This window comes from Notothenia coriiceps, unplaced genomic scaffold (assembly GCF_000735185.1).
Source record: "Notothenia coriiceps isolate Sejong01 unplaced genomic scaffold, NC01 NC01_scaffold00037246, whole genome shotgun sequence".
Lineage (NCBI taxonomy): Eukaryota > Metazoa > Chordata > Actinopteri > Perciformes > Nototheniidae > Notothenia > Notothenia coriiceps.
The window spans coordinates 25,287,624-25,300,081 of NW_011369947.1; the positions used below are offsets into that span (position 1 = coordinate 25,287,624).

The 12,458-nt window shown below is 39.6% G+C and overlaps 1 protein-coding gene across 1 annotated transcript in view; it reads left to right on the forward strand.

Moving 5' to 3' along the window:
- LOC104966548 (low-density lipoprotein receptor-related protein 1B-like) overlaps nt 1-12,458 on the forward strand; it is a 53,537-nt gene that overhangs the window by 28,844 nt on the left and 12,235 nt on the right. The window contains exons 12-20 of the mRNA XM_010795732.1: nt 2,289-2,429; nt 2,529-2,654; nt 3,076-3,207; nt 7,297-7,431; nt 7,608-7,737; nt 8,445-8,571; nt 8,712-8,863; nt 9,498-9,622; nt 10,274-10,645. Of these exons, the coding sequence (XP_010794034.1) occupies nt 2,289-2,429; nt 2,529-2,654; nt 3,076-3,207; nt 7,297-7,431; nt 7,608-7,737; nt 8,445-8,571; nt 8,712-8,863; nt 9,498-9,622; nt 10,274-10,645 (1,440 nt within the window). The remainder of the gene's footprint in view (nt 1-2,288; nt 2,430-2,528; nt 2,655-3,075; nt 3,208-7,296; nt 7,432-7,607; nt 7,738-8,444; nt 8,572-8,711; nt 8,864-9,497; nt 9,623-10,273; nt 10,646-12,458) is intronic.

Consider the following 12,458-nt stretch of genomic DNA (forward strand, 5'->3'; position numbering starts at 1 on the left):
CTGAAGTAATCTTCGTAATAACTAGCAAACTAAAGATCATGTGCATCCACTGCACACATAATCTGAAATAACAACTCATATTTCTCGCATCAAATGACATCAAAACGCATTTTAATGGCCAAACTAACCTTAAAATAGGCATTTTCCACCGAGAATAAAACGAAGGTCGGCCATGTTTTTTTTTCACGATCACGTGACATAGACGCCAGCCATTGGAAATGAATGGTGAAAAAAAACGTAGGGATCTTACAATTTCAGAGGCGTTTTCGTAGGAATACTACGTCCCAAGTTGTGGACCAACTTAGTTATTACACGTTTTTTTTTTAGACTGGGTTGGAGTTTCTCAGTCTGTGGCTTCTGATCTGGTTTCATTGTCTCGTGTTTTACATTTGTTTCATTTCCTGTCTGTTTTTTATGTATTTATTCTATGTTTTTATACAGTTGTTGATGTACAGCACTTTGTTCAACTCTGTTGTTTTTAAATGTGCTATAGAAATACAATGGATTGGATTGGATGTTTTGGTTGTTTTTCTCAAAGAAAACATGTTGCCAAATCATTTAATAAGTAACACTTTCATAACAACATATTGTATGCTTTTCTACACAAGGTTGCTTCTGTGTATACTGTAGCTGTACTGTAATATAATATAGCACAAGAGATTCATAAACTCCCAACTGTGTGTGCACCAACATTACTGCTCAGAGGGATTGATTCTGCACAAACCATAAGCAATTGTATTTACCTGTAAGGCATTTCATATGTGGCTGCAGCTTCCTACCACACTAGATCCTCAGTGGAGGGTTGCCATGCTTCTAAAATATGTTTTTCATTCAAATGATCCTTAACAATGGCCAATTTTGATGGTACTTCACAAATATGATTTTTCATTTCCATTACGCTGCCTATTCTAAAACACGCCTACTCTATGTAATGCTTCCATTTTTGTAATTTTGGCCCTTTCAAAAAAGGACTTATCTCAGGTCCATCCCCCCATTTGAGGTTTCTATTTTGAAGCACAAGCAGCCACACGGCTCTTCTGCACTTTGCACTTCAGTGGGATTTGAGATTTGAGATTTCCTGTCATGTCTGTAGATTCTGTGGCAAAGTGCCCGGAGAGTGCATCACTGATTCCTGCTGAGGACAGAGATGGAGGGGGGAGGGGGGTTGTGCGGTGGTGGCTGGGTGTGACGGGGTCAGGAGCCTATTGTGCATGGGCTGTTTTTTACAAAGACACTCATCATTTATGTTCACGACGCCAGCACTAAGCCTACAGGTTCACTGTCACACACAGTCACACAGGCTATCCAGTCTGTCAGGGAGGAGACTGTGAAACATTATGACGCACAACAACTACAGTGTATGTCGTCAGATGCATTGGCCCCACAGCACTTTGTCCTTGAAGAAGAAAACTCATGAAGCTTAAAGTTATAAAGTCAAAAATTCAATGAGACCATGTCTGCCTGTCTCAGAATTGCAATACATTTCTCCATTTTCTATAAATACAGAAATATCAATACCAAATTAGATTGAGACTCATTGCTGTTGATGCTCACTACGTGGCATCTGCTCAATTTCAATGATTACAAGTTATTTTGTGTGCATACAATAGTCATAAATATATATTTGATACCAATGCCCATGTTCTGGTCTTCAGTCTTACTGCGGGGCAACCGAGTTCTATTCAGACCTGGGGGCCATTTACGCATGGCATCCCCTCTGTCTCCCCCTTTTCAAATCTGTCTCCATAATAAAGGCACTGGTTGCTCAAATTAAAAGTCTCACAAAATAAAAAAAGATTAAATAGAAAATAAATAATATTAATGTCTTTATGCTGGCATGGTATTTGTAGACATTGCAAATACCACTCTATTATGGTGACCTCCCCCCTTAAATTATTATCATGTATCTAAGAGACTTTCTTCTTTTTTTTCCAAGCATCAAGGTAAATAATGTTAAAAGGTTGCCAGATGCCAGCCTTATCACAAGCCAGTGTTCAGAGCAGGGAACAAGGGATCCCAGTTTTTAATCTCAATTCAGCTTGGAGAATTAAGGGTTGTATGGCATAAGAGTGCCAGCCCTGGTAGATTAGAGTGAAAGCTGAAGCACCCGTTTGCTCTAGGAATTGGTATTTCATTGTGCTGTAGTATTTTCTAATCACAACATGATTTGCATATATTTCCAAGTAAAGAAGACATAAATGTTGCAGAATGTGCCCTTACATTGCTGCTTTACTGAACCTGTGCCCATAGCTTTCTATATCTGCAACAAACAACCTTTATGGTTACAGGAGGAAAACTCTGGTGGGCAGATGAGGAATCGGCACAGCTGGGAACGGTAACCAAGAGAGACGGGCGCAACCCTGTGATCCTGAGAAACAAGACGAGTGGGGTTGTTCATATGAAAGTGTACGACAGGGAGGGTCAGAAAGGTAAGCGTGCTCACAACACAAACACACACAATACCCTCAATCTCTCATCTGTGGTAGTTTATTTATTGCCATTGTGCTGTTTTTTATTTTTATTTCCAGGAAGAAACCAGTGCCAGATCAACAACGGAGGATGCTCACAGCTCTGCTTCCCAACTTCCGAGAACACCCGGAGCTGCTCCTGCACTGTTGGCTACAACTTGCGTAGCGACCGTATGTCTTGTGAGGGTACGTTAGCCAAAACGTGCTAATAATGCACTCTAGAGCTGGCAATATCATCTTGATATTTTACATACATCTCTAGGGAGGCCTTTTTATGCTTCTGGGGGTTTTCCCTTTCCTATAGTGTGTTCTATAGGTTTGTGTGCATGTCAATTGTCTGTAAAGGCTTGAATCCCAACATGTTTGCCAGAGGGAGTCTCTCTCCCTGCCTGAAAAGGTTGATTTGGACTCCTCTGTTTACTTACAACATATTGACATCAACACCTGTGTTCTAGTAGCGCTCCAATACATCTGTAAAATCTGCTTTCATCACTTCTTTTGTCAAACAATTATCTTTTGTTCAATGCATATACATAATCGTATTGTTATTTTCCCATGCTTTCATACATTTTGGTTAGTGTTTTAAATTTAATTTCTTGTGTGTTAGGTGTTGATTCATTTCTGATGTACTCCATCCACGAGGGAATCCGGGGAATGGCTCTTGAGCCAAATGACAACAGCGAGGCCCTCATGCCCATTACTGGAACACTGTTTGCTGTGGGAGTTGACTTTCATGCAGGTCAGATATCATTCAACACTGAGAGCTTTTCGATGCTGGTATCAGATTTAAACTGTAAGAGATCCAATGAAGCTTAAAGAATATGTATTTTGGTCTGGGACACGGTTACATTTGTATACTGTGTGTTCCTGCTGTTTAAAGTTATTATGTGGGCTTACCTTTGCAATAACCTTGGATTTACCCGCAAAAAAAAGCGGGTTGTGTTGCTCTTCTGTTAAACAAACATGTATTGTCAACTAGGGTTAAAATGTATTATTTCTGGTTCGCAAAACAAAGAAACACCGAGACAAAAAGCAGAAAAGCAGGCGGTAAAATACAAACACATCGATCATATTACACATTTAAACAGTTCACATCAATGTTTGTGGCTAAAATCACCTAGGTCTCTTTGTTGAGTTAAGAATATTGATGGTGCTCGGAATGAAAGACTTCTTAAATGTTGTGTACATACCCAGGACAATTTGTTCAAAAGGGCATGTCCATACCTCAATCTATAACCATACGTCTATGAATGGACATTAGGGTTAGGCAATAGACCTCGAATGTGCCTTTGAGAGGAGGAAACGTATATACACTGAACAAAAATATAAACGCAACACTTTTGTTTTTGCTCCCATTTTTCATGAGATGAACTCAAAGATCTAAAACATTTTCTACATACACAAAATAACCATTTCTCTCAAATATTGTTCAGAAATCTGAAAAAATCTGTGATAGTGAGCACTTCTCCTTTTCCGAGATAATCCATCCCACCTCACAGGTGTGGCATATCAAGATGCTGATTAGACAGCATGATTATTGCACAGGTGTGCCTTAGGCTGGCCACAATAAAAGGTCACTCTGAAACATGCATTTTTGCTTTATTGGCCTGTGTTCATCGTCCATAACATACGCCTGCCCATACCATAACCCCGCCACCACCATGGACCACTCGATTCACAACAATACCCTAACCCTAACCCTAATCCTAATCCTAACCCTCACACCAGATACTGACTGGTTTTCGGACCCCCCCAGACCCCCCCAATAAAGCAAAAATGCATGTTTCAGAGTGACCTTTTATTGTGGCCATTCTAAGGCACACCTGTGCAATAATCATGCTGTCTAATCAGCATCTTGATATGCCACACCTGTGAGGTGGGATGGATTATCTCGGAAAAGGAGAAGTGCTCACTATCACAGATTTTTTCAGATTTCTGAACAATATTTGAGAGAAATGGTTATTTTGTGTATGTAGAAAATGTTTTAGATCTTTGAGTTCATCTCATGAAAAATGGGAGCAAAAACAAAAGTGTTGCATTTATATTTTTGTTCAGTGTATCTTATTGCAGATTTGTATTTGTAATCATAATTTAGTGCAATAATGAAGAAACCTTTATATGAAACACCGTTAATACAGTGACTAGACACACCATTACACAGCTGTGTGATGAGGTTAAAGATCTGTGTTGGCATGCACATGGGCCCCCTAAAGTGGAATCCTTTCCAGGCCAGCTGCTCTGTAGTGGTCTTAATAATGTCAAGTGGAGAGATAATTGATGAGACAATTGTTACTATTCCTCCCCATCAGCATTTCCACGCATACTTCACTATACACAATGAAAAACAACTTGTACCATGTCAGCTATAAAAAAATATATTTTTGGTAACGTGAGTGTATCACTCATGAAACATCACCGCTACTGATGGTGCTACATTACATTTTATTACACAACACACTGCTCTTCCCTTCCTCCCACAGTGCAACATCTCCTTAATCTTAAAACAAGGGGGAGGGAAAGGTCTTTGTTATACCGGGCCCGAACCTTGTGAATAATGGTCTGTGGGCGTGTGGAGTGCAGCGTAGATGAAAGAGTAATAAGTTCACATTACCGGGGAACCTCAGCATGAATAAGTATTTCCTCACAACCCTCGGAAACAATCCTAATACAAAGCAATTCCCAAGATATTGTATCAAATAAAGGTACCGTAACGTGCATCGCAAAACATGGACCTAGTAGCCTGCATTGTCATTTGTTACATCCCTGCTTCCTTTCATATTATATACGTGATAAAAATGATAGATTTAGCACACCAACAAATGCTATGAATATACAATAGGCTGGTAGCGTTCCACATCTGTAATAGGTTGCCACTGAAGCATGATAACAAAAGCAGTGTAGAGGAAATTACATACTGAAAACAGAAACAAACTACATACACACAAGGGTTCACATACTAAGGATACGAAGCAATTATTTAAGAAAGCAGCATCAGATAAAAATGAATGCCTGGGTAATTCGAAATGTATTCTATGACTTTCCATTGTATGTTTGCAAAAAATGAGATTAGAAAGTGTTAATGTATGCAATAGGCTGCTGAAACTGATATGTTATTCCCAACAGAGTAACTGTGGTAGAGGCAGGGATCAACAGACCTCATATGTGATTTGGACGTGACTGTTATGTACAAACTGGTAGCTAATGAAGGGAGAAAAGAATACCAGAATATAATTAAATATTGCTTTTAATGCAACAAAGATTATTGCATTTATATTATTCTCTCTGTAAATAAAAATACTACATTGGGCTCTAACCCTTATAACTGAAATATCTCAACAGCTAGACCTACTACACATATTATTTAGTGTTTCCCAGATGATGCATTTAAATGACTTTGGTGATCCCCTGGATTTTGATTTGTCGTGCCCAAAGGTCTATATTTGTGTATTTTATTGAAATGCCTCAACAGAGATTGGATATACTGCTATGAGATGTGGTACATCCAATTAAAACTTTCCCGCTTCTATCGCCATCCCAAGTTAAAAATCAATAATTTACATTACTACTGTACTTACGTTATGGAAAATGGCTGCCAGCTCAGCTCTGTTTTTTAGTCATTTGCACATTTGCTAATTAGCTAAGTAACAAGCCCATTGCTTATTAGTCCAGAATGTTAGCATGGGCATAGTAAATATTCAAATCGCTAAACATTAGTATGCTAGTACTGTCATGTGATGATGTTAGCATGCTGACATTAGCGTTCAGCTGAAAGCGCTGCAAAGCCTAACTACAACCCCACAGAGCATTGCTGTAGTCATCTTGGTAGGTATTCAAATGATCTGCTAGGGAATAAGATAATTAATGTCAGGTCATGGCAGACATTTGCAGTAGCCATTATTTGTCAACCCTAAGGGGTGTACATGCCAAATCTAATTACATATTAGTAGCCCCCTGCGCTCTACTGGAATACGAACATCCTTAGAGACCTTTTTCCTCAATATGATGTAATTCTGTCATCCAATAACTATCAAGAGAAACCAAAATCTAATTCTGATTCTGAGAGTCCTCAAATATCAATAGTAATCTGGATGTGAGGCCGCAGCTTTTGGAAAAGACAAATTAAGCAGAGTGAAAGGCACAATTGTGTCTTTCAAAATTAAAGAACAAGATTGCCACTTGTCCACCCTGTTATTACTTAGTGCAGGTGCAACATGCTAATGCATTACGAAGCCCATCAGAAGGCAGCAGCTGATAGCTTATGCACACCCTTCACTTGTCATTACAGAAGCCAGGCTGCCAGAGCAGAACAGATGAAAGCCCTGCAGCTCTCATATATGTGTATGCGTGTGGAGAGTGTGAAGGCAGCAGGAACAAGAACGTGCAAATAAACATATAACACCTCCTAACAACCTACACAGAGCCAAGCTGACAGGAATGCACAGAAAGATGCACTTGAAAGATTGCGATCCATAAATAAATTACGTACTATTTAATTTGCTTATCTAATGGGGCTGTACAATCACAAAGGGACCATAATAGTTTTAACCGGCACCATGTTTTGCAGAAGCAATATACTGCCCTGTACATTTTGGCTGACAATCTTTTTCCGTGCCCAGGCACTGTAAGTTAACAAAGAGCTGTGGATGAACTGTGTGGTTTTTTTTACACAATCATACTTTATGGTCGCATGCTACATTTGGTGAAATGGGATCTGCTGCAGTGTAAAGTGGTGCCATGAGCAGACTTTTTTGTGCATAACTACTTTTGTGGCAGCCATATTCATTGTCTCCATTTCTCTGGTCATTTACTGTATTGTACGGCTTTCCAGGCAATGACACTGTGTACTGGACAGACATGGGCCTGAACAGAATATCCCGGGCCAAACGTGATCAGACCTGGAGGGAGGACATCATCACTACAGGCATCAGCCGCGTGGAGGGCATCGCTGTCGACTGGATCGCTGGTTAGTATCGCTACTCCCCCGGCGCTCGGGGTCTATTACCAAGGGCTGTCAAGTTGGTATTGATTGGTGAAAATACTCACTTTATAGGCACTGATGTGTTTGTTTTGACTTCAACTTGTGAACATATTAAGCCTTCTGCTGTATTTACGCCTGGTTATTGCTTTTTTTCTCCTCAGGAAACCTGTATTGGACAGACCATGGTTTCAATCTAATAGAAATATCACGCCTGAATGGTGCATACCGCTCAGTGGTTATATCTGAAGGACTTGATCAGCCTAGAGCCATCGCAGTACATCCACAGAAGGGGTAGGCCATATTTTCTTTGCGTTTTCATAATTTTCATATATCCATTTCAATAACATAGCTTTTAACAGTTCTATTCAAAAAGCCTTTATCGTATATATAAGACATTCTTTTGCATTTGTCTAGTCCTTTTAAGTAGTCGTGCTAAGTGGAAAACATTTTTTTTTTGTGATCACATTTTTATTGAGATGAATACACAACATGTACAACCAAAAGCACAACATTATTTTGGAAAACTATTTTTTTAATAAAGTCCAACAGATATATTTGCAGATCAGCAATGTGGCAATATTTTCCCAAAATGGCATATAAATAATAAGTCTGTTGGCTGTAATACAAAAAAAAGATTGGTTAAGCAATAACCTTGCATTTTCTGCATTGCAGTTTTTTTTATCATTAGTGGCGTCAATTATAAAATTACTAGTTTAATTTTGTAATATTTAGTTGTATCTTGTTAATGTTGGCAGCCCTATTTATTGTGCATGTGTCTTTATTCTTCAATAATTTACAGTGCTCACAATGTACTGTTACCTTATTATGTGTTATTATTATAGTTATTCTGAAATTGGAACGTTTGTTAATCAACTTAAGATGAATTTGGTTAGTTGTCCCACTATTGAGCAAAATATATAGGAGGGAACATTGCAAAATTGGTAATAAAGGCCAACTATACAGACTACTTCATAATTGTATGCTGCTATGCACGCCAGCTATCTCTTCTGGACTGAATGGGGCCAGAACCCCTGCATCGGCCGCTCCCGCCTGGACGGTTCAGACCAGGTTACCTTGGTCAACTCAGGCATCATGTGGCCCAACGGAATTTCCATTGACTATGAGGTACATTTGCACAAACACTATCACCAACCTCTTCCCCTGCCTCTCCTCTCCTATATACTGTACCCCCTACCTCATCTCTTTTGTAGCTGAAATGCCTAGGAGGTTTGCTTTGTGATATGAATTTCCAAATAATCTTCCAGGAAAATACATTATACTGGTGCGACGCCCGCACAGATAAGATCGAGAGGATCAACCTTGAGACAGGTGAGAGCCGGGAGATTGTACTGTCAGTGGCCAACGTGGACCTGTTCTCAGTGGCTGTGTTTGGGCCATACATCTACTGGTCTGACAGGTAATTTATTATATTCATAAATACACACACATGCAATAGCCTGCAATCCTGAAACACTAAACTGACAATAACCCTTGTCTTTAAAGGTCTCATGTGAAAAGATAGAGAAGAGTAGATTCTCATAGTGGGGGTGTTGTACTCTCTGTTTTTGTAAACACTCAGTATTCAGTTACATCAGCGGGGAGAAATCTTTCCTCATTATTCTGTGTAATTAAAGCATGCTGCTAAACTTGATGAAGACATTTTTCTCTTTATACAAATTGGTCGCTTTATGTATTTTGACACGCTTGCGGTTCTTCGGAACAGCGTTGTTGGATATCTAAAGCTGACTGAGTCAGGTTTTAAACCATTGGCAAAAAAAAAAGGTTGTTGGATAATGAATTGCATGTCTCTTGTGTTTGTTCATCTGTTGTGGATGACTTTAACCTCTTGACTTGAGATAAATCATCTATTTAAATAGACTTCATAACAAGAGTTGTATGTGGGTGACTGCAGTCTTTGATTTTGCTTTATGAATGTCAATGAAAGTATTTAAATTACCCTGCCCTAATACAAATCTGATTACAGTATGCCTTCATTATTTCAACCAAAACCCTGAATGTTTCCTCCCCTCGTATCTCCGGATGTTTTTCAGGGCTCACTCCAATGGTTCTATCCGACGTGGCCTCAAGACTGACACCAGCGAGGCTGTGACCATGAAGAGTGGTTTGGGGGTCAATTTAAAGGATGTGACAGTCTTTAATAGAGGCAGAGAAAAAGGTGAAGGTCTTATTGATTTACACAATGAACTCACAATGTTGCAGTTTTTGCCTATGAAAGTCTTTTTTTTATCTACTTTGAAAATATTGTGTTGCTAATGCACTGTAACTGTGATTGTTAACTGTCTCGTACATTTTAAAGGTCACCTACTATGCAAAATCCACTTGTTCATGTCTTTTATACATAAACATGTGTCCCTTCTGTGTACAGAGATTCTGACCGTTTCAGGAAAAAAGATTCTCTCTCTTTTTGTCCTGATCCATTTATATAAAAACCTGTCTGAAAATGAGCTGATCAGATTTTGGCCACTTTATGATGTCATAACGATTGTTTTGGCTTGTGTAACCATTAGCCAATAACCAACCAAGGTAACAGCTCCCACCTTATCACCTGAATATCCTCCTAGAGCACCATTGTGTTCTTTTTAACTTGCAGAGGGGTGTGGGGAGTGGCATTTTATTTTCATCTAAAGTAACAGACTTGAAACAGGGCTGAAACAGAGGGGTTTATGGGATGCTACAATATGTTTGGTATTTGGAGCCAAACACTTCAGAGACATGTTTTGTATATATCTGAGACCTATAATATATTCATGAAAAACAGTATAATAGGGGACCTTTAATAGAACATGATCTTGTTTGTTTTTTCCAGGCACAAACCCCTGTGCTCGTAGTAACGGAGGCTGCCAACAGCTGTGCTTCCACCTCGGTAGTGGCCGGCGGACGTGCTCCTGTGCCCATGGCCGCCTGGCCGAGGACGGCTTTGCATGTGAGCGCTACGAAGGTTATCTGCTGTTCTCAGAGAGGACCATACTGAAAAGCATCCACCTTTCAGACGAAAACGACCTCAACTCACCTGTCCAGCCTTTTGAAAACCCTGCTTTCTTCAAGAATGTCATAGCCCTGGCCTCTGACTACAGTCAGAATGCAGCTCGGACCAACCGCATCTTTTTCAGCGATGTCCATTTCGGGAACATCCAGATGATAAACGATGACTGGACAGGAAGATCTATTATTGCAGAAAGTAAGTGGATTTCACACTTGCATAAGTGGTTTTACATTTCCAATCTGTCCCCACAGCACATGTATTCTGAAACTCATAATTTTTTTAAAGTATAACTGGTGTCATGGTGGCAGTGTTTGATTTGACAAATATACATTACCCATTTCAATCAATACATTTGTCTGAAAGGCCACATAATATGTTTTCTTTTGCGCGTAAATGTTTCCAAGATGTTTTTTTTTCGTGTCAGGTTATTTGGAATTAAATAAAACTGCATTGATTTATTATGAAGATCAAAGTGCTTCCACCATTCTTATGAATTGCAAAGTTGCACTGTCATTGAGCATATCGAGTCCAGACATTGACCGTAGACTTCAGCTGCCTCTGTAATGACGTGCTGCTCACAACAGGTAATATATACATTTATTTCCGTTTTATTCCTATAGGACAACCTTGTTTGGAACAAAATATTCACTTAGCAGTTGGTATAGCATTAATAGTATCGCTAGACAATTTTGTACCGGCTCCTAAAAGACCAATAACCAGTATAATACCTGTGTTTGAAAGGTTTCTGCTTACTGACTGTGATACCAATCCCTCTCTATCCCTTCACTAAATCCCATTCAGTCCTGTCTTGATAAGCATGACTGGATTCAGATGAACAGCAAAACCCTCTGTTCTGCTCGGCTAGCATCATCTGCCATCCTGTGAAGTTTCTACTGGGAGCAAGGGCTCAGCACCTTCCCAATCCCACCTCACACCGGGGGACTGGCAGAGCGTTCCCACTCACGCATATCCCCCCGACCCATCTCTCAAACCCCCGCTGAGGCAGCTCTCTGCATATGCATTCATCTTCTAGGAGGCGTTAATAAAAACCCTCTGTCGGGATTTGCCCTTCACACCTTGGCACTTGCGAAATGCAAAATCAAAGTGGTGCAAATCATTAATTTGAGTAGAATTTAAAATGTTTGAATCCATAATGCCTGATCTTGTACTTACAATAATGTAAGGGCAACACATTTTTTGTAGTTTGTTGTATATTGTCAAGTCCATTGGTCTTGCTGAAACCACTACCATTCTAACTCTATGTAAAAGCAAGACATCCTTCTATTTCCCTCTAAAGGTTTCTGCATTCATCACGTCTTTTCAGAAAGGTGAAGATGTTAATCATCCATATTTCCCTAATTATACTCCATGTCCCCCCTTAATTACTGCCTTGCCCCGGTAACAATATGTGAGAAACTCCAAGCTGCCAGACGCCTTTTTATTGCTAACTATTAATTAGCGATTGGCCGACTCAAGTAGTGTCTGAAGTATTCTTCAGTTTATAGGTTTGATATAAGTGGCAACAGCCAAATGTGCTATTATCGGCCACATTTTCACAATTATGACAAATTAGGAGCTGCATAGATGTGTGCAAATGGTAACAAAAACAATGAGATCAGGGCGAATATTGTCATGAGGGGTAACTAAGGCAGGACACAAAAATCCAAATGACAGGCTAGGTAAAAGAGAGGGAAAGTAGCACATTAGAAATGTGGGACAGGATAACACGACACAGGAGACATGGACACGCACCTTGACAAGAAGCACCAGATCAGGGGGACCAGGACAAAGAACTCTTAGAATTAGCGAGATGATGCATTTCAAAATAAAACGGGAAACATTACACAAAAACAAAGCTCATGACACTTACATCTAAACAAATGATATATGAATACTAAGGCATTGTTAAATGTATGTTATATTGCCTTTTGTTTTGTTTTGTTGCTCATATTGAGTTGAACAAAGAGGAGAAGGTGCTCTTGTGGACCTTGTAGTGAGTTTTCTTCAG